We start from the raw sequence: 23151 nt of genomic DNA, 5'->3' as shown, positions 1-23151 counted from the left end.
AAAAACTGGCCGTTTTCTATGTTTTTAACGGGTGGGAAAGTGCGTGTTTTCCCATTCACTAACATGTACCGAAATCACCCTATATGCACTTTTTTTTTTTTTCCCCCTTTAAGGGTTGCATCTATTTGATTACAGAGAAGATCTGGAGAACCTGGGCGAGCATTTCTGACCAAACACAGGCACAAAATGCTGGAGCAACTCAGCAAGGCAGACAGCATCTCTGGAGAGAAGGAATGGGTGACGTTTAGGGTCGAGACCCTTCTTCAGACCAAACCAGATCTTGTCCCCATCAGTCTGAAGAAGGGTTTCGGCCCGAAACGTTGCCTATTTCCTTGGCTCCATAGATGCTGCTGCACCCGCTGAGTTTCTCCAACATTTCAGTGAACCTTCGATTTTCCAGCATCTGCAGTTCCTTCTTAAACAGCTCTTAACCTCCCCCCGCCCACCAATGACGCCATCACGCTACCCTTGCCCCTTACATCATTACGTCCCCGTCGTCTCCCCCTGCGTGACGACGCCAGAGTGGGGCCGGAAGTGGTGTTGGTGTAGGAGTTGCTGCGCAGCGCCACTGATGAGAGATTGAGCCGCGGTGTCAACCAAAGATCGTCAACGCCGGAGAGTGGAGCAGATCAGAGCCGAGCCCAACCCAACCCAACCGAGCAGAACACAACAGAGCAGAACAGAACCGAACCGAGACTACATCGCTATTGATCGGTCAGTCTGTGAGGGCTTGAGGCCCGCTCCTTCAGCCAGCGCCTCCTCCGCACAGGGCCCGGGCTTTATTATTGTTGCTGTGTGCGGAGGCCTCGGGCTCTCGATCCGTGCCCTCGCCCCAGCCCGGGGGGGAGGGGAGACGGGAACGACGACACTGCTCGGGGACGGGGACTGCGGCACTGTTGGGCACGGAGCGCGGTTTGTAGGAGGGAGGGGGCGACCGACCGCTGTGCTGGGAGGCGCCGCTGAACGCTCGAGGTTTGGTGGTTCGTTTTGCAGGTCTGTTACCTGTTCCCCCGAGAGCCGCTGATGGTTGCCCTGTCACATTGATGATGGCAGTCCCGCTGGAGGTTACAATTAAATGTACGAATATTGTAGGCCCATTGAAGCGGAATTGAATATTATTACTACTTTTCATTACCCTTAATTTGTTAGTACTGTCAACAGGCCCGTTCCAATGTAAGAAATGTCTTCAGCTTAAAATTAAACCGCGGCGATCGTTATTTACCTAAAATTGGTTTAACATTGATTACGAAATCTGTTAGTCTTGGAATACATACCAAAGCTGAGTAGAGATATTTTAGAATATGTAATATACCCATTTAAAAAAATCTGCTCATAAGAATACAAGAACAAGATTAGGGGTTGGCCCCATGAGCCTTTTCCACCATTGAATAAGATGTGACAGATCGAATTTTGGCATCAGTATTATTTTCTTGCTATCTTCATAGCCCTTGACTGCATTGTGGTTTAAAGGTCTTGAAGTGTATTGGTTGGTCTTGAAGTGTATTCAACAATTCTACCTCCACGTTTGCCATTATAGAGGATTTTGAAAATTCATGGCCGTGAGAGCAATTCCTCCTGGTATCTGTACAAAAGGACTGATCTTTCTCTGAAAATTTGCATCTCCTTATAGATGTCGATTCTGGGAGAAATGTCTCAGGAACTCCATTGACAATCTCCCTGAGAACTTTATATTTAAATGAAATTGCATCAAAGAAAAATTCCCAATCTTTCTACTCCATATTCCTTCCATTAGCCTTCACACTTGCATATTATCAGTATTTTGTATCCATTTCAACTGCAATAATTTATTGCCTTGCTCTTAAATATTATTATTTTTTTTAATTTTATCCTACCAAAGTGGATAATCTTGTATCACATTATACTCCATCTCCCAACCTCTCGCCTGCTGCTTAGTCAAACTAACCTTTTCCAAGGTCGACACAAAATGCTGTATAACTCTGAAGAAGGGTCTTGACCTGAAACGTCACCCATTCCTTCTCTCCAGAGATGCTGTCTGGCCAGCTGAGTTACTCCAGCATTTGTTGTCCACTTTCGATTTAAACCAGCATCTGCAGTTCTTTCCTACACATTATAACCTTTTCCACTTCCTGTATCAACCTCACAACTTGCAAGCTCACTTATTTTTTATCAATATATTTTATTGCTGTAAACTTGGTTTCTTTATTCAAACCATCAATGTCGCAAATAATGGAGACCACAGCACTGATCCCCATGCCATTCCACAAGTTACTGATGGCCAATTGAAAATTAATCCTTTATCCTTACTAGGTTTTCTGTTTGCCATTCCCTTATTTATGCCAATATTACATACAATCTTGTACAATAATCGCAAAGATATGGAAATCAAAATATGCTACATCTATTTTCCACGTCATCTACCCTATTTGTTACATCTCCAACAAACTCCAGAACATCTGTAAGGCACTATTTAACCTTTCATAAAACCATGTTGGCTCTGTGATTTGTTTTGTGATTTTTCTAAATATCTTTAGGAATATGTCTTCAGTGACATATTCCAGCATTTTCCCAATGGCAGATGTTAGGTTTATAATATTTGTATCCCTCCCTTCTTCAAGAATGGTATAACATTTATCTTTTGGTTTTCAATTCCCTGGAATCTCTCTAGAATCCTGGGGATTTTGGCACGTTATAACCAATCCATCCATTTTTTTTGCAGCCATGTCTGTTAAAACCTAATTTAGATATACTCCAATCATCTCAATTAAAAGGAAGTAAATGGCTTGGCATTGTCGTGGCATAGAAGTTAATTTACTGGACTAGTAATTCAGAGACCTGAGCTAACAATTTAGTGAACATAAAACTGTGGAACTGTTCATGATCTGGAATTTTTCCCCACAATATCCTGAAGCTGATGAAGACATGATTTGACTTGATTGTTCCACGACCAAACATTTAATTATTTCCACCAATTTTAAGACCACTTACTTTGATATCACACTACTATCACATAAGCTACTATCGGATGACCTATGATAAAACTGAAGCCACTAACCATCAGGGGCAATCATTCCAATCGTTGGAGTCATGCCTTGAACAAAGGATGGTAGTTGTTGGTCAATCCTGGCAGAAAAGGAGTTAATGTACTGTTTCATCATTGGTGTTCATGGCATTATATGGTCAAGAGTGTTTGTGCTCACGACTGTTCAATGTTTGGTACCATTCAACTGTTTAGCAAATAAAGCAGTTTACCCTTGTATGCAAGAACATTAAGGCATAACCTAAGAAGTGGCAAATGACCCTAACTGTTGAGAAAGTTTAGCTATCTACCTTTTGCATTCATGGCATTATTCTGAGCCCAACATGAATATTCTGGGGCCACCATTGGGCAGAAATAAAATGGACTGTCCAAATAAGTACTGGAGCAGCAAAGGAGATTGGAAATTGAGTGTTCTGCAGTAATTGCCTCGCTTCCACAAATCCAAAATCTTTTCACCACCTACAGAGCATAAATCAGGAATGTAATGGATTACTTGGTATTTGCCTGGTTGAGTACACAGCAGCTGCAACACTCCTGATGCTCAATGCAATCCAGCACCAATCACTTTGTGGTTCCAATAATACCAATCAAAGTAATTGATGTCATGAAAACTCATTCCCTCCTCTATAGGTAATCTGTAGCTGCAGTGTGTCCCAACTCGAAAATGCAGTGCAGGTATTTACCTAGGGAACTCTGACAGCACCACCCAAATTAGTGACCTTTCACGAAGAAGGGTAAAAGGCAAGGTAAGCCTACCCCCTTCAGATTCCACTCCTGACTTGGAAATGTTTTGATGTTCATTCATCATTGCGGGTTCTAAATTCTCTAATTCTAAATCACCAAAAGGCCTACAGCAGTTCAAGATGAGTCCCTACCACCTTCTGAAATGCCTGTAGGGACAGTTAATATTGGCATTGCTAGCTGTCCCAGATCATGAAAATGAAGTAAAATAACTTGCCATGAGACCTATATATTCATACCAGGTTAAACAATGTTGACGATTTATGCAGTAAATTAATTATGGGGCAGAACAGTGCTAAAGGGCCTGTCCCACTTGGCCGTCATTTACGCGACAGGCCGGTAGTGACTGACGCGCGACAGTCCCGTGCGTCATCGTGTGTCTGCGCAGCCGTCTGGAGCGCGTGACGTCATTTGAAGATAGACACATGCTGGAGTAACTCAGCGGGACCGACAGCATCTCTAGAGAGAAGGAATGGATGATGTTTCGGTTCGAGACTCTTCTTCATTCAGAAGAAGGGTATCTACCCGAAACGTCACCCATTGCTTCTCTCCAGAGATCCAGCATTTTGTGTCTATCTCCAATCGTCTTGGCTCCGCTCTGGGAGTAGGAGTGGTGGTGGATCCGGATCTACAACATCCGTGAGGCCCAGGCCGAGCTCGGCAATCGTTTGCCTGCTTCTGCTGTTGGAGGTGAGATGTTGCGCCGCGCCAGAGTCTTGGGCCGGTCCCACTTTGGCCATCAGTTGCGCGACAGGCCGGTGGCGCGTGAAGATTTCGTGCAGGACGAAGTCCACAGTCCTCCACGTCACTCCACACTCCTCCACACCATGCGCCCGTCCCGCGCTACCCACACGCTAGCAGATCGCGTTAATGGCGCGCGAATGATGGCCAAATGGGACAGGCCCTTAAGCTATCACCACATTCTCGCTTTAAAAATGTGTAATGCATGTGACTTTTAAAAATGACTGTTTGGAGCAATGAGTGTAAATAATGTTATTTATTTAATTAAATACAGAGATCTGATATGTAATTGCTCTCTACTGTGGATCTTTTAAATTGCATTTATATTATCAATTTATACGGCAGATTTTAATGATAATGATATGTAGCTTGAATGATAATGTAATGTAGAGGGATTTGTTAAATATGGTTTATAGATTAGAGCTGTTAGGTGTCATTGATATTTTTAAGAATCAGTCTTCTGGCTGTGGTGCCGTGGGGTCAGGTATTTTAGCCTCAAAATAAGATGTTGGCTACTCTGGACCGGAGAAGACATTTCTTCACACAAAATACATTTCTTCACACAATATTTGGTAATTTCAACCTAAGAGGTTGTGTTGAACCTCAGTATTGGTTATATTGAAGGCATCTAGATTATTGGAAATGAAGAATATGGGTTTAGAATTTCAGTTTAGTGCACGAAAGTGTTAGTGAAGTATTTGATCTTCATTATCTTTTTGAATATTAGAGCGGAACAAGGGGTGAATTTCCTTCTAATTTTAATATAAATAAAAAAATGTGAAGCATCTGGAAACACTAAAATCTCATATTCATGAGTAGAGCATTCTTTTTTTACCTTTTTAAATTGAACATTGTAAGATGATGAAAATTGACTAATAAAGCCCAATTCTTTTGTGTGTGTGTGTATATATATATATATATATATGTATATGTATATGTATATATATATATGTATATGTATATATATATATATATATATATATATATATGTGTATGTATATATGTGTATATGTGTATATATATATATATATAAACAGCAGTAATGAAAATTCAGAAAGTTTAGAATGCCCTCAATCTGAAAACATCAAGGTTTTGGCCACCCCATTTACAATGAAAATTGAAGTTCACGGTAGGGCTTCGGAAGTGTGTGCTTGATGGAGTTAAAATGCCATTTCTCAGCTGATCTGTATTCCAATTCCATTTATCTGCCTTTGGTTCCTATTTCTTTATCTTTTCCCTTTTTAAAAAATAACCCCCCCCCCCCCATTTCAAGATTGCAAGTTCTTACTGTCTGGCCATAAGATAATGAATTTAGTGTACCAGGTGCTTATTTGATATGTCAATTTTCTCTTATTTTTGGGCATATTGATTGGGCATATTGTTCTTATAATCATTGATTCATCTTTATTTTACATGATTAAGTTTGTTCTTGAAATAAATTCCACCCCTTTCAAGTTGAAGTAGATAAAATGGCAAGCACTATCATTCTCTACTAGAAATCCAGTGGCAGTTTATGAAATTTGTGGTAAAAAAAACCATTTATATTCTTTTTCTAAGTTTATTTGGTGCTAAATTGAGAACCTGTTATTTGACTAGCAGAAATTTCTTTTGTATGAGGCTTGGAAAGCAAAGTGGTAGATTAACTTGTGATGTTGCTTTGAAGATTAGACGTGCATATGCTTTCTTTGGACCAAATTTTCCTCTTACCCCAAATTATTCAAAAATTCAATATATATTTTTCAAAAACAGTTTTTTTGATGCTGTGTTTTATGAACGTACATTGTTAAGATGGTCATAAATAGTTTAACATTTTTATATTCCGGTTCTAAATATAATGACCATCCATTGTAATGATCATATGCTTTGTAGCAAACTGAAGGAGAACAAATTAGTCTTGTATGAAAATAATGTGGACAATATTTTGTCTGTTCAACAGCATTTGTGTGGAGAGTCGGATTAGCAGCCTTGTTTCCTCTACCTCTTTTAGGATCAGCTGGCAGCATCAGTTGAAAGTAAATGTGTAAAAGTTGTTTTTTTAGTCGTTCAGCATTTAAATCAGGTTAAAACTTGTAGCATGATTCTGTGTCATGTCAATCCAAAATGTGTATTTCTGACCTACAGACCACAGCTAAAATATGTTAATTATATATGTGTAGAAAAGAACTGCAGATGCTGGTTTAAATCGAAGGTAGACACAAAATGCTGGAGAAACTTAGTGGGACAGGCAGCATCTCTGGAGGGACGGAATGGGTGACGTTTCGGGTCGAGACCCTTCTTCAGATATGTTATGTTAATTATATAAGTGGATGACTTTTGAACTATCAAATTAGAAATTTTAATCATTTTTTCACTGGGAAAATTTCACCAGCTGACAGGGTTACAGGAAATGCCTGTATGTTTCAAATATATGTTTTATCTGAGAAATTAAACATGCATTTTCCGATTTGTATTATTGCTGAAAAATCCTAATTTTGTTTTGTTTCTTTTCAATGTGTCTCAAAGGACTCCATTGGGCTTTTGCAATTTTTGAACTGTAATCGTTATTGAATTACAGGAAACAATGTTTAATTAAAAAAAAGACCCTTTCAATGTAACTCTGAATGAGGTACAATACTTGATCAAGACTTGAGCTGCTCATTGGTTTTCAAAATGGTTACATTGGGGCATTGTCCATGCACCCAGGGAATTAGATGAGTGCTTCAATTTAATTGCTCTTCTGAAGGACTGCATTCATGACAAAACATTCTTCCCACTGCATTAGAAAGGAGTTGCTGTGCAGGTTTATATGCTGAAGCCTCAGAGTGGAACAACCCCAATACCTTTATAATCGCAGTATTTTATCAACAGAGCTAGGAAGGATGTGAGTTAGAACATTAGCTGAATATCGTATGACTCTTGTACCAAGTTCAAGTTTAGATGCTAATTTGAAATAGAGGCGATTCAGTAGGTCAATAAATACTCAGTCGAACTTCTATAGGGGTATGGTAGAGAGCACATTCACTGATTGCATCACGGCCTGGTTCGGCAAAGGGAAGACCCACTCTCTTACAGAGAGTGGTGGACATTGCTCAGTACATCACAGATATTGACGTCCCCACCATTGAAGGGAGGAGGTCGATAGGAGGTGCTTCCTCAAATAAAGGAGCTAATATCATCAGTCCCACTGGAGAAATGGTAGATGGAGTTTAATCTAAGCAAGTGTGAGATGTTGCACTTTGGTAGGTCAAATATAAGGGGAAATTATGCAATTAATGGCATGACACTCGCCAACATTGATGTACAGAGGGATCTTGGGGTCCAAGTCCATAGCTTCCTGAAAGTGGCAACCCAAGTAGCTAGATGTGTAGGAAAGAACTGCGGATGCTGGTTTAAATTGAAAGATACAAAATGCTGGAGTAACTCGGGCAGCATCTTTTGAGAGAAGGAAAGTGATGTTTCGGGGTCGAGACTCATCTTCAGACTGATGTCAGGGGAGTGGGCCGTATAGAGATAAAGTCAGAGACATTAAGACTGGTAGGAGAACTGAGAAGGGGGTGAGGATGGATAGAGAGGGACAGCAAGGGCTACTTGTGGTTGGATACAGCTGGGGTGTAAGCTACTTCTTCTTAAGCCCTTTGCTTCTCTAGGGAGCATAGGCCATTGACAAATGTCCTCCACCTCACTCGGTTTTTGGCAGTTATTTCGAGAAGCTACCCAAGCGAAATATGAGGTGCTGTCCCACCAGTTTGCGCTGGGCCTCACTCTGACAATGGAGGAGTCTCCAGGCAAAAAGGTCAGTGAGGGAATGGGAGGAGGAGTTAAAGTGTTGAGCAACCGGGAGATCAAGTGGGTTTAGGCGGACTGAGCGGTGATGTTCAGTGCAGGCTCGGCAATCGTCTCATGGGATTTAATAGGAAAGGCAATATGCAGGAAATGGAGGGATATGGATTATGCACAGGTTGATAAGAGCTGGAGCTATCTCAGCGGGGCAGGCAGCATCTCTGGGTGACGTTTTGGGTTGAGACCCTTCTTCAGACTGAGATAGTCCTGGCATCATATTCGGCACATACATTGTGGGCCAAAGGGCCTGTTCTTGTGCTGTAGTGTTCTGTGTTCTACCACCTGTGCAATTCTCTGATTTCACTATTACCATTGGTAAGCAGGTACTGGAGCCTGAAAACTGATCGTCGTGTTCAAGAAATACACACTAACCTCAGAAACTATGACCCTCTGTACGATTTTTTTGTTTCACAGTGGACTTCATGTTTTGCATTACCATGGTTGCATTATTAGCGTTATGGTAATTAATGTATTGTATTTTTGATTATTATATATTTATCTGTGTTATTTGTGGGCCTGTTAAGCTGCAGCAAGTAGGAATTTTATTGTTCATTCGTCAGTACATATAACAGTTAAACACTTTTGACTCTTGAATGGAATGCTTCCTTGCAGTTCCTATCTTATACTGTTTGATTACAGCTGATGTCAGTATAGGAACATTACTTACGCTGGTACAGCTTTCAATTATGACTCGGCATTACCACTCGCCAAAATTGAAATTTGATATTGATGCACACAACAGAGTGTTCCAGTACCATAAATTCTTGAGGATATATTGGCTTTATTTAATTTAAAGGAGAAAACTTTTTGTTAGTTTTTGATAATGTTTCCAATTGAGTTTTGGATCCTCAACTCTTTTGCATCTACATTAATTTAATGTTTTTTTAAAAAACACGATAATCTTGCCTTCCTACCTTAAAATTCACAAAAGTATTGAAATCTTAGTAGAATCCCTTTACTTGAAAAATGAATGTTATTAGTTTATTAGTACTTTAATGAAATGGTATTGTGCAATAGTAATCTTCAGCCCTAATTTATTAATGTCCCTTTTCTGAAAATAATGTTTTTGCAATTAATTGCTTTTCCCTGTTGCACAATGCTATAGATCTTACTAGAAGATACCAATCAATGCTGAGCATGCATTTGGCCTGCTCTCTACAACAAAATTGGCAGAAATAGGCCAAACTCAGAATGTTACTGGAGAAGAGGAATGAACGGTTCATTTTTATAGCAAGCAAAATATATACTTGATTTCCATTGCAGCCTCGTGTCCAAACTGAGTAAAGTGGACAGTTGAATATATAAATGTTTTTTGCACGATCAAATATGTATTGGAGTGATAAAGATTGCATATGCTGAATTCTGCTCTTCCCTTAACACGGACTTTCCATTTTATTCATACATTTCTGACCCCAGCTCTACAACTTAAAACTACCTTTTTGATCTTGTTCCCAGTAAAATCAAAGGGTATCTGACTAGAAACATTAATTCCTCTTCCACAGATGTCATGTGACCCGCTGAATGTTTCCATGATTTTCTGTTTTTCTTTCAGATTCCTAGTGTCTACAGTTGAGTACAAATATAATCTAATCAGGAAAATTAGTATTGAACTGTTTTGGCAAGGTACATTTAACGTGGTAACGTGTTTTTGGGGAGGGAACTATTGTGGTAGACAAGGGAATCAATCATTGGATGTTTGCATATATTTTTGGAAGACTTTCGACCAAAATGTGCATTAATGCTATTAGCAAAAGGACAGAAATAAAATTAAAGGCAGTTTATTGGATCACATCATCCTCCACTCATCAACTATTTTCTGCATGCTTACAGCAACAGTGGTGTTGCTCGTGGGTTTTTGCAGTTTCTAAAGGCCTCGTCATCATACCATTTGTCCAACTGCATGGATCACAGTAATGAAAGCAATCTGGTGACTGAGGGTTCTGAACTCCACAGGAGCTCAGTGATGCATTGGATTGTTACGGGATGTTTTGAAGATTATCGATCAATGTGTGGTCCCATCAGTAAAGTGAATAAATACAAGCATGTACTTCACAACTGCTGGTTGGTTATTGGACAATCTGGCCCATTGAAACTCGCTAGCCAATTGATGAAGAGAGGTTATGTCACAGTATTTATAAATAAGTTAGATTAAGAAAAATCATCCCTACAAATCTATTTGCTGACAGTTTCATCTTGTATGGCAAAATGATGTATGTGGGAGCAAAAGGACATTAATTTTTAAGTCAGAAGTGAAAAAATGAGGTGGAGTTCATCATGGTGAAATATGCGATCTTGTATTTCAAATATAAGAAAGCTAAATCAGAATATTATAAATAATAGCTAGCAACTGTCAGTGATTTAAAAAAGTTTACAGATCTGTGTAAAGGAATGATGGAAGCTATTGACCCCTGTTTAGTCGTCAGCGACTGGCCACCAACTTTCACTATTGATATAGGAATAAGTTTGATTGCACATTGATACAATGATAAAGAAAGCCTATCAACACCTCTACTTTCGCAGAAGATTGATAACATTACGAACATCGACGTATACTCCCTTGAACCTCTACAGGTGTACAGCAGAGAGCATATTGACTGGTTGCATCATGGCAACTTGAAATCCAAGGAACAAAAGGGATTACAAAAAGTGGTGAAAACTGTCCAGTCCAGTATTGACCTCCCCAGCATCGAATATATCTATACGATGCACTGTCACAAAAATGCAACCAGTATCGTCAAGGACCCACACCACCCTGACCATGCTCTCGTTTCACTCCTGCCAATAAGAAGAAGATATAGGAGACTGAGAACTGTAACATCAGGAACATATTTTTCCAAAAAAACATCAGGCTATTGAACACTATGAACTCCAACTAAACTACAAACTGCCTTGGTTGCACCAGAAACATCAGGCTTTGTTTTGTAATTTGCACTATATTGGGGTTTTTTAATGTATTGAACATTTTTTGTTTGTTTATTACATTACCTATTGAGTACTGTGTTTACATACCTGTGCTGCACAAGTCAGTGCTTCGTTCCAGTACAGTATACCAATAAAATACTCTAGGCGCTTAGTTATTTCTGCATTAGCCATTCTGAACAATTTTCTCCAATCTAATTACTTTGTGTTCCATGTTCTTCATAATGTTCAGACCAGAATGGATCACAAAATGCTGGAAAATTGCTGTCAGAAACTTTGAACTTCTGTGTTGGTAAATGTTATGGTAGGTAGATTGAGTCAAGATATAATTTAGCCAGATTGAATAGAATAACATAATAGAATCAAAGGTGTGAAAGTACTTCTGTTCTTATGTTCAAGAATATCTGGAACTGGTTAATGCAAACAGATTCCAACTTTCCATGAAAATAACAATGTTGTTTCCTTATTTCATACAAAATCCATCCAATTATAAAGTAAATCATTAAAATCAGAGTTGGTCTGTTCAAGGCCAATACCACACAGAAAATGATGACTAAATGCAAAATGGTTAACCAGCAAAACTTGTAATTTGGCTAGTGTGTGGTTTCCGTTATGTGCTTGAATTATGTGCATTCAGCACAATAGGTTTAAGGTAGTGGTGCAGTGGCAACATCCACTGGGCATAGTGCTGAGGTAATAGTTCAAATCTCACTATGAATCATTAATGATTACTAAACTATTGGATTGTTGTAATCCTTCAGATTCACCTGGGTCCATTGGGAAGGAAATCTGCCCTTCCTCTCCATTTGGGAAATTTCATAAAATGATATATTCTAGCCTTGCCAACTAAGCCCTCATCCTGAAAAATAAGTCCATCACACAAAAGAATGGGCAAATATATATTGCCTTCTCATTCAATTTATAAGAAGCACATGCATAGGTGATTGTGGTTATCAGTTTTGCTTATTTTACAATTTTCATACAAAACATGTCAGTTGAAAATTGACTCCCAAGCCTGGGTGCCCGGCTAAATTTCATACTTAATTTGTGTTGACACTTTCCTTTTGTGTTTTGTTTACTGCTTCCATTATAAAGCATCACATTATCTGAGTTGTCACAATGCTGCAATTCAGTGCTAGTTTAGTGAGAACAGATTTGACTTTGGTATTGGAAATAGGTGGAAAATTATATATTCTGCATTGGATGATCTAACACTTTATCATAGGATCAAGATCAGACTCAGAATCTCAAATCAGCTCAACTTTCAGTTAACTCATTTCCATTAAAAGTATTTACCCATCGTTACTTGTGCATATTGATTTAGCAAAATTTAAGTTGACCCAGCAACATCAGAGTTGATCTGTTAGTGAATTTTTAAAACCTGACAGTTGCATTGTATTTCCAAGCCATTTAGGTGAATATTTTCAAAGCTCTCTGGTCTCCATGTTGAATAGAGCAAGGCAAGTTGATATCTGTAGCTATCATTAATGTTTATTTATCTTGAGGGAAGGGAATGTTACCTTTATCTTTTAAGGTCTTTATTGAGTTTAATGAATTTAATATATTCTATTCAATACCTCATATTTTGCTTTGGCAGCTTACACCCTAGCCGTATGACTATTGACACCTCTAATCTCCTTCATAATTCTCTGACCAATCTGAGTGTCCGCGATTAAATTTTATCTGTTTGCTTCGTTGTCAACTTCTCCCAGCTAACAATAATCTATTCTACATTTTCCTTGAACTTCATCTCTTTTGATGTCCTGTTTTTGCACCTTACCCTTCCTTATCTGTGTTCCCCTCTCCCCTGATTCTTAGTCTGAAGAAGGGTCTCGACCCCAATAATCACCCATTCCTTCTATCCAAATATGCTGCCTGTCCTGCTGAGCTCCTGCACTTTGTGTCTATGGTGGAAACCATCATCTGCAGTTCCTTCCTACACATGAATATATTCAATGATTTGGCTTCTATTGCTTTCTGTGATAGGGAATTCTCAGATGCACCATTCTCTGATAACAGAAAATTCAGAACATCCATTTTGCATCTAATTAGTCCTGCCTTGTTTGAACTTTGCAGGTTTGTTTGAGATCCCCCTCATTCTTCAAAACTCCAATAAGCATAAGCCTATCTTAATCGTGTCTGATAACCTTCTATAGGAGGGAGATTCATGCACAAACAATTTCACCAACTATTGGTAACTTTGAGGCTTGACCAACCGTGAGTGAGTGAGCTGCCAGCGCAACAGGCTTGAGTGACTGAGCCTCCAGCCCAAGAATCCATTCGGCCCACAATGTCCATACTAGCCTACCGGAAACCAGTCCCTTCAGCCCACAACACCCATACTGGCGCTCCAGAAAGTCCCTCCCCCCTCTGGCCGCTAATATTGGAATTGGTGGAGAGGTGGAATATTGCGTTGGAGTACCAGCCCTACCGTGTGATGCTGGGACTGAAACGGGTCCCACTTAGTCTAGTATCATTTAAAAGGCACGGACAGGTACATGGGTAGGAAATGTCTCTGTATTGTATGAATACCATTTTGGTCCATCACATCTATGCTGGCTGGTAACGGTCTGTTGACTAATCTAACTCACAACATTTTGTCTACAGAAGCACTTTGAGTCTTTGGCTAGGTAGAGAGTAGGATTTTCATCATTCCTTTTAACTTTTTACTAGTTACATTTAATCCCTAGCCTTTGGACACTGTTCAATCCTTTCTGCGGGTGCTGTCTGTAGAGAGTTAGCACATTTGTGCTGTGACCGCGTGGATTTCCTCTGCGTGCTCCGGTTTCCTCCCACATTCCAAAACCATGCACATTTGTAGATTAATGGGCTGCTGTAAGTTGTCCCTATTGTGTAGGAATGAACTAGTGTACAGTGGTCGGCGGCGCAGACATGGTGGGAAAAAAGGGCCTGTTTCCACGCTGTATCTAAACTAAAGTTTCAGCTTCTCTGCTAAAAGAAGTAAGTCCTTCCTGTGTTATAATTCTGTTATAATTTCCAACACTGATAAAATTCCCCAGTTTTCTTTAATTCTAAAGACCTGTTGTGGTCATTGTCTCTTCACTCTAATTTGGCAGCCCAGGTAACGCTCTGTATATTGCTTCTATGTCCTTTCCAATACTATTGTATCCTTCATGTAATATGGTGACCAGATGTACATTGTACTATATTTGAATCATAACCTCCTGTCCTTATCTATTCATTCTATGATCCTCTATTAATTTATATTTTTCTGAATCTGACCATGTATTTTGCCTTGCTTCCCCTTTCTTTCAGCATCCTTTACTCTTCTTACCCACTTGACAGCCCATTTGAAATTTTCCTGTTACCTGCAATTTTCTTACCATAACCCACATTGCCAATTTTGATTTCTTCTGCATTGCTCTTGATAATGATCCTTGCATTTTAAGTCCGTTATTCCTATGACACCTCCATGCTAATTGCTTTTGATAAAACTGTGCCTTAATAAATAATTATTTATTGTGCCCCTGGGAATAATTTGTTCACCACCTTTGCCAAGCTGATAACCCTATATTTGCTCACTCTTCCCTCTTCTGAAGCATTAATGGTCTTTCAGCTCCCCTGCACCATAGCTGCAGTCAAAGAAAGGAGGAAAATATGATGCACATATCCCTGTTATTCGTTCCTTTGCTTCACTTGCTTTTTAATGATGCTGGATCCCTTCTATTAACGTGTTAAACATTTCAAGTTTGATCCTTGAGAATCAGAATCATCAGCATACCATCTCAATGAATTGTGACTTTCTACTCAAAATTGAGGTGTGATTGATGCTAAATTTATATCTGAGTTTATATCACTGTCAAAGATTAATTATACTAAGCATTTTATTTAATGAATTTCATCTGAATACCCTGCATTTGACAGAAATATTTTGCTACTTTTTCCAGCTCAAAGCAGCATTTCATAGATTTTTTTTTTAAAACTCTGTGTCTTTTACCACTTGCTGCACTCATCTCATTCAGAATATATAAATACAATTTGGATTCATTTTGAAATCTGAACCCATCTCCCTGTGAAGATTCACTCTATTTTGTCCAGAATGGTTGACGATCAATACCAGACTCAACTGCTACCTCTGCTTTTTCATGCGTTGAATTTGAAAATGTTAACATGCAGATATCTTGTTAAGTGACAAATTAGAGTCTGCATCTTGGGGTCCTGGATATTCATTCGCAAAAGTTGATCAGAATAGGTCCAACAATAGGTTCTCAAATTTAATTATAAAATTTCAGTCCATCTTTAATGTAAATTGCTCTTGAGCTGTACTGAAATATATTAGATACTTTCCAGTGTTAGTGAACTCTCAAGGACCAAGTGAAAATCTTTAATACCAATAGAAAGGAAATAAATTCTCCATGATTTATAGATACTGTAAAGTACTATGTCAAAGCGCAGTTTGTTAGATCTGGTAATTTTGCCAGAGCAAATATTGCTTATTTGCATTTTGCTGCTACTTCTCAAGCCAAAGAGCTAGATCAGATGTGCAGTTCATTGGAGCTGGATTGACATTTTAATTTCTTCACCTTTTTTAGATCAGATGTCAGGACATCCAGGTAGGTAATCTTTGTAGATCAAGCTGCATCAGCATTTTGGGTGTGTGTATCGACCATCAACCAAAGAGCTTTCTTCCAGTACTCTTATCAGACTGTCTTTCAATGTTTACATTTTTTTACTTTGATCCTTTTGGGTGGCACAGTAGAACGGAGGTAGAGCTGCTGTCGCACAATGACCATTCTCCCTGTGATCGCGTAGGTTTCCTCTGGATGCTCTGGTTTCCTTCCACATCTCAAAGATGTGTGAGTTTGTACATTAATTGGCCTCTGTAAATTGTCCCTATTGTATAGGCAGTGTATGAGAAAGTGAGATAGAATAGTATGAGAATGAACGTGTGAGCAATGATCGGCGTGGTCTTGGTGGGCCGAAGAGCCTGTTAACAACTTACTTACTGCCAATTATGCCTCCTGCATGTAGGGCAGCAATGAAGGTCCTCCACTCCTGTCTGTTCTGGGCTAGCTTCTGGATACTACGCCAGGTCAGGTCCATTGTTTTCATTTCCTCCCTTGCAGCTTGACACCAGGTGGTTTTGGGTCTCCCACTTTTCCTTTTCCCTTCCGGTATCCAGTGCAGGGCTATTCTTGGGATGCTGTCTGGTTCTCTTACATTCATCCTAGCATCTGTCGATAGTCGCGAAAGTCCATCACGCGCAGTAGTGTTGATTCCTTCAGTTGCTGTTTCCGTAACATATTTGTTTTACGAGACAGGGTTGTTAGCCCTGTGCTCAACCTCCAACCTGGAGGACCAGTGGATTGCTCTTCGTTTCACCTCTACCCTTCGACCTGTCCAGCATGGGAGACCCTAACAGGAGACAAATCTCCCGCTGGCATAGCTCTAGAGGTCACTGAGACACACATGTTCCCCGACCACGATAAGGTTGGGGAACATGTAAATAAGTTACCAAGCTGCGTCACTAAACTAAATATGGAAATAATGCTTATCATTGTAGGCATTCCATCAGGGCTTTTCTTCAAACTTATTGTAGAGGAGGCAGTAAGTTGGAGAAGAGGTCGGGACGGACCAAAGTCTGGCTAGTGATAGGAGGAATAGCAGATGATTGGACATAGATTAACAATGGGGAAAAAAAGACAAAAGATACACAAGGAATACAAAAGAGACAATAGGTTAGCAATGAAAAGGGGACAAAAGGGATGTAAGGTAAGGAAAAGTGGAATGAAATGTGAAGACAGGAGGAACATGGGTGGAATGGGAAAAGGGGCAGGTTAGTGGGTGAACTGGGTAGACATCATGGTTGGGGAAGAGAGGGGGAAAAGGGGATATTACCAAAAAATGCAGAATTTTATGTTCATTATTGTAAGCTACCTGGAATAGGATTCCCCCACTTTGTATATGGCCTCACTAATGGAGGAGGCCCCGAACAGAAAAGTCGGAATGGGAATACAATTTAAAATGGTTAAAATAAAAATGGGTTTCAGAATCATTTGATTTGGGTCTTTTACTATAAACCATGTAGTTAAAAAATAGGAGAATTAACCATGTAAAGACGATAATATTGGAAGTTAATTTGGTAACCAATGCTAGCTTCAAAGTTTAATACTTGCAATACTTTGTAACATTAATGTGTAGTAAAAATTTATTTAAAAAATAAATTAATAATTCAAACCACTGCGGCTTGAATTATCTTTTGATGTTTAATTTAGTCCAACCTTCTCAAAACTTGTCTTAGTAATGATTTTTGGTCATGATCTTTATTGATTGCTTCAAATTTGCCTGTCATTTATTTCATTTTTTTCCAAATGGTGTTTGTAATTATTCCACTGAATAAACATGTTGCTCAGACAATTAATTATCCAAATATTCAGCTTCAAATTATGATAGCTTGAGAGGGTTCTGGATTAGTGATCCATCAGCACACACTAATGATGTAGATATGTGCTGAAATACTACGACAGCTGCTGGGGAATTTTAAATTCACATAAATCTACCAAATTTAACCGTCTTTGTAAAAACCTTTGAAAGAAATGAAATCTATTGTTTTTAATCAGTCTGCGATACATGTGTCTCTAAACCCACGACAATGCGACTGATGAATTGTCTTTGTGGCTATTTCAAGAGAAATTTGGAATGGAATTAAAACACTAGCATTACAAAATCTAATTTTATTCATAACTTTTTTTTATAAATCAAGTGTGCAACGGGGTACTGATTGTGGGTGATCAGCTATGATCACAATGAATGGCGGTGCTGGCTCGAAGGGCTGAATGGCCTACTCCTGCACCTATTGTCTATTGCCATGAAGAAGGTATAAATAAGAGAATTATTGTGAGAATTAATGCAAAGATTCTATACTGGCCAGTCATTCTTTGGCAAAGGAAAGTCTGAGGCTATTGGACGCCAGTCATCTGGACCCCAGGACAGTGTTGTAAGACTCGCAAAGGCTGTTCTGTCATCGACAATTCACACCAGGAGTGTGATGGAATAAGCTCCACCTGCCTGGGGAAATGCACAGTGATCTTGAATGAAGTTATATAATTTTCTTTTCGCCTTTTAATCTGTGAACTCAATGTCAAAAGTCTAATCATTGGACTCCAAATGTTCAAATGCAACGGTTGCATATGTTTCTGCATGTGAGAAGCAGTTCGTTTTATGCCAACACTTGGTATGAAATTCATATTCACTTAAGAGAAGGGGCTTAGTTTTTGTGCTTTTTGGCCACCACCATCCTTTTCATTGTACCGGCACATTTTGAATGTTAATCACGGCTCTAGTGCTGCATCATCAATTGACCCTTGCAAAACAATCCCACTGATAGTCCTGTAAAGTTTGGGTGGTTGGAAGGGACAGTACAACAATTGTATGCTGTATTTCTGTCTAGGACGTACATTTACGATTCCACATTGTGATAATTGAAGACAAACAAATGTACTTTTATTCCCTTCAAACCAGTACAATATGGCTGAATATCCATGAAAGCAGACCAGGCTGTGCATGCTTCCTTCTGTTTTGCTCCAATTGTACTGCCGGTTATTTGCAGCCCAATTTCAAATTTTGTGTGAATGGCTTCCAAATCAGTTTGTGCCTATAAATTAGTCATCCACATGTATTTTTTTTGGAAAAGATCAATCTGAGTCCTGCCCTGGACTGGTGCATTTGATTCATATTTTGTATATTGCAAATGATGAGCTGGATTAATTTATAATATTAATTGTCAAAATACTGAATCAAAGAGTAAGGATCAAGAAATAGTACATTTCTTCTAGTCTAATAAAGAGAATTAAACCTGAAACATAAAATATTAATTGTTTATATTTGGAATTTCTTTACTGGTTATGGTTGTCCCAAGAAAATTGATACATCATATGTTGTGTTTTTAATTCCTGGCTCTGAAATCAATTATTTTACACAATGAGTTAATGTGACTTTTTTTTTTGTTGTCATGTATTTAAAAGAAACAATTTGCTTTCATAGCAAATCAACGCTATTCCGGGCTCCTAGAACTTGATCTAATTTTGTCAAAATACTGTCGCCAAAAAGTTAATCTGCTCTCAATGTAGATCTATGGACCAGATGGTGATTTCCTGTGCAGCAATAATACCAGTGATTCTGTTTTGTAATTTTCACCTCCTGACCTATCTTGTAATTCACAAGAATTCCAAAATTATTTCAACATTTCTTTGAACCAACTACCTTTCCGCCCCCAGTTCCGTAGGTATATCCATTGAATGAAATTCTGCTTTAGTTTTATTTGAACTTGACCTTTTTCCACAAAGGAGCATTTGAAACTAATTGTGCATCATAATGTTGGTCCATCTTAAAGATGACTTGTTAAATCAGTTGAGATTATTGTTGGAAAATTTGTGGCTTCGATTATCCTTTTTGTCAAAACCCCCCCCATATTAGTTAAATGAGCCAAATTAATAGGATAATTTTTGTTGACATATCAGCTGTGATTTGCTAGGTTTTAATGCCTAATCAGGTGGCATTAACACCATTTATTTTCAAATCTTGTGAGAGGAATCCCTTGGAAAATTCATGGGTGCTGAAATTGAAAGGCAGTATGGCAGAAAAACCTCTGCTTACACTAAGTGGAGTAACCTGGTCAACCAGCATATGTGAAAATCTCAAAGGCCCTAAAATACAAGGGATGCTATAGAATATTTGAATGTATAATATGTTGATTTGAAGATTCTAGACATTATCTATTGCATTTGGTGCACCCGGTGTGACCTCCTTTACATCGGGGAAAGCTTGCACTCTGTCTAACAACGTCAGCTGGGGATCCGAGCTGCTAGTCATTTTAACTTCCCTCCCCATTCCCATTCCAACCTCTGCCTTTGGCCTCCCCCATTGTCAAAGTGAGGTCACACACAAACTAGAAGAACATTTGAGGAAGGACATTCTTGCTATTGAGGGAGTGCAGCGTCAGTTCACGAGGTTAATTCCAGGGATGGCGGGACTGTCATATGATGAAAGAATGGAATGACTGGGCTTGGATGAGAGGGAATCTTATAGAAACTTATAAAATTGTTGAGGGATTGGACACGCTAGCTGCAGGAAACATGTTGGGGGAGTCCAGAACCAGGGGTCACAGTTTAAGATTAAGGGATAGGCCATTTAGAACTGAGATGAGGAAAATCTTTTTCATCCAGAGAGTTGTGAATTTGTGGAATTCTCTCCCTCAGAAGGCAGTGGAGGATGATTCACTGGATGCATTCAAAAAAGAGTTAGATAGAGCTCTTGGGGCTAGCAGAGGGATATGGGGAGAAGGCAGGAATGGGGTACTCATTGCGGATGATCAGCTGTGATCACATTGAATGGCGGTGCTAGTTCGAAGGGCCAAATAGCCTACTCATGCACCTATTGTCTATGTATCTATGTAGCACCTCACATTCCACTTGGCTGGCTTTCAACATAATGATAGGAACATTGAAGTCTTCAATTTGTAATAAATACCCCCACCCAACCAAGTGCATGCATATTTCACCCACCACCTAGTAACCCTGCTCTTTTCCCCTCTTTCATCTCCCATTGCGAGTTCCATATTTTGCTTTTATCGCCTCGCTTCCCTTCCACATGTCTCCTTTCACCTATATCCCTCCAGTTTTATATTTCACCTCTGGCGCCCTTTTGTCGTCTTTTCACCTAGTCAGTTACTCCACCCATCCACCAAGTACACTCACGTACCTATATCCACTATCAGTTTCCAGGATTTGCCCTACCCAACACTCTTTACTGGACTTTTCTGGATAATGCCTGACTGGAATTCCTCCACCCTTTTGTTTTGTGCTCAGGATTCTACCATCTGCAATTTCTCGTGCCAAAATAGCCTTCAACAAATTTAATCTACATCAGTCTGTATAATTTACAGAAACTTGTATTTTTCAAACCAGTTGAGTGTAATGATTATGTGGGCCTGGTGAGTGTTTGCTGCAACTTGTGAGCAATAATGTGTGCCATAGGCCCTTCGCAATGTTGGTTTGTACCAACATTGGGAATGGATAAAATCTGAAACTCATTCAAGTTTAGCAAAGTTATTTTGGCTCTCAACAGATGATTGTTTTGCCAGTGGATTTCATCTGCAAAAAAAATTTGCGTTACATTGAAATTTTCTCACTGCTTCCTGTAATTAGTTCCTTTATATGAGGAAGAATGAAAAATATAGTTTTTTGCTCCAGTTTAAAATTTTAATTTTAATGTATATTCTACTCCACAGCTCCTCATTGAAACCATGAATCCAGTCTATAGTTCAGGTGCTTCAGGGATTCCATATGCAAATCCAAAAGGAATTGGATACGCAGGTAAACTATTAGTTGAATTTACTAAGTTAAGAAAAAATGGTCGGTTGTGTGGAAGGTGGTTACGAGGGGAAGGAATGAGGATCAAAGAAAAATCAATATGAAGTAGTAAGAAGGTAGACAAAAATGCTGGAGAAACTCTGCGGGTGAGGCAGCATCTATGGAGCGAAGGAAATGGGCAACGTTTCGGGTCAAAACCCTTCTTCAGACTGATGTGAGGGGGAGGGGGGGGCGGGAAGAAGAAAGGAAGAGGTGGAGCCAGTGAGCTGTGGGAGAGCTGAGAAGGGGAGGAGAAACTAGGGACTACCTGAAATTAGAGAAGTCAATGTTTATACCGCTAGGGTGCAAACTGCCCAAGCGAAATATGAGGTGCTGCTCCTCCAATTTACGGTGGTCCTCACTCTGGCCATGGAGGAGGCCCAGGACATAAAGGTCAGATTCGGAATGGTAGGGGGGAGTTGAAGTGCTGAGCCACCAGGAGATCAGGTTGGTTATTGTGAACCGAGCGGAGGTGTTTGGTGAATATGAAGTATGAAAATATGAAGTAGTAAGAGCAATAGCACTGCATTTCACTACTTTGAAAGACATGAATGTTATATGCTTGAACAGTACAATTTCTGGGACTCTTAAATTGAGCTATGGTTCTGTTTCTTTAGTGTACCATCCTGTAGTCATGTACATGAAATGTTCTGTGAGTTGTCGATTTTAATGATTTCTACTCTGTTTTCGCGACTTCATCGTGTCATCAGTAATGGGAAAGTCAGTTGACAATCAATGGTATTTGGTGAGAAAAGCTAAAATTTATTTTTAATCCTTTGGTTCTTCGGTTGTGATTCTCAAACAAGTTTTACAATACACTTACTTTCATATTTTAAAAAGTGGTTTCGATGTGCTAATGGATTTGTGTAATTTTTGTTTGTTTTTTGGATGTTAACGTTTTGGGCTTGATTGTTTGATCTGTTTTGAACAAAGCAGGTTTCCCAGTTGGCTATGCAGCGGCTGCTCCTGCTTTTTCTCCTGCTATGTATGCTGGTACCAATCCAGCCTTCCCGACAGGTATACCACCTAATTGATTGTTATATGCTACCTTGTGATTAGCAAAAATAACTTTACTCGTGCAGCATTAACTGATTTAATATATTTTAATATATTAATAAGGACTAAAGCTCAGTGTTGTAATATAGTCATATAATGTTATTGCCTTAAAAAGAAGTTGGTTGATGAGAAAGTGGTCATAAATCTTTAATTCATTTAAATCTTTAATACGTTTAAGGCAGAAAAAGTGAATTTACAAGACAATTAAGTTGAGAGATATCAGAGATGCCTTTACTTTCCTTTAACATTTAACTTGATGCCAAATATAGCTGAGTGAAATCAAAAACTTAGAAATGTGTTTATTTCAAAATATTATGCCTCGTTCTCTTAATGAAAGACTAATGAGTATTGTCTCAAGCTGTTCAACTTTTTCTTCATAAAATGACTTCTTCATCCCAAGAATCAATCTGGTGAATCTTCTCTGAGAGACCTCCATTATCCATGATTAGGAGATCAAACCTGGGCTCTGGACTTGGGTGATCTCAC

At 39.1% G+C, this 23151-nt stretch overlaps 1 protein-coding gene across 2 annotated transcripts in view; it reads left to right on the top strand.

Moving 5' to 3' along the window:
- Window positions 1-524: 524 nt before the first annotated feature.
- fam168b (family with sequence similarity 168 member B) overlaps window positions 525-23151 on the top strand; it is a 40842-nt gene continuing 18215 nt past the window's right edge. The window contains exons 1-3 of one of the 2 annotated variants that reach the window (XM_055646155.1): window positions 525-714; window positions 21489-21573; window positions 22546-22626. In XM_055646155.1, coding sequence (XP_055502130.1) covers window positions 21504-21573; window positions 22546-22626 — 151 coding nt within the window. In that variant the 5' untranslated portion in view covers window positions 525-714; window positions 21489-21503. Of the gene's footprint in view, window positions 715-21488; window positions 21574-22542; window positions 22627-23151 lie in introns of both variants that reach the window. The other variant, XM_055646154.1, reaches the window with a different exon arrangement.

The sequence above is a fragment of the Leucoraja erinacea genome, chromosome 14 (genome assembly GCF_028641065.1).
Source record: "Leucoraja erinacea ecotype New England chromosome 14, Leri_hhj_1, whole genome shotgun sequence".
In the NCBI taxonomy this organism is placed as follows: domain Eukaryota; kingdom Metazoa; phylum Chordata; class Chondrichthyes; order Rajiformes; family Rajidae; genus Leucoraja; species Leucoraja erinaceus.
The sequence above is the reverse complement of the archived record's forward strand: the minus strand, read 5'-3'. Positions and strand labels throughout refer to the sequence as shown.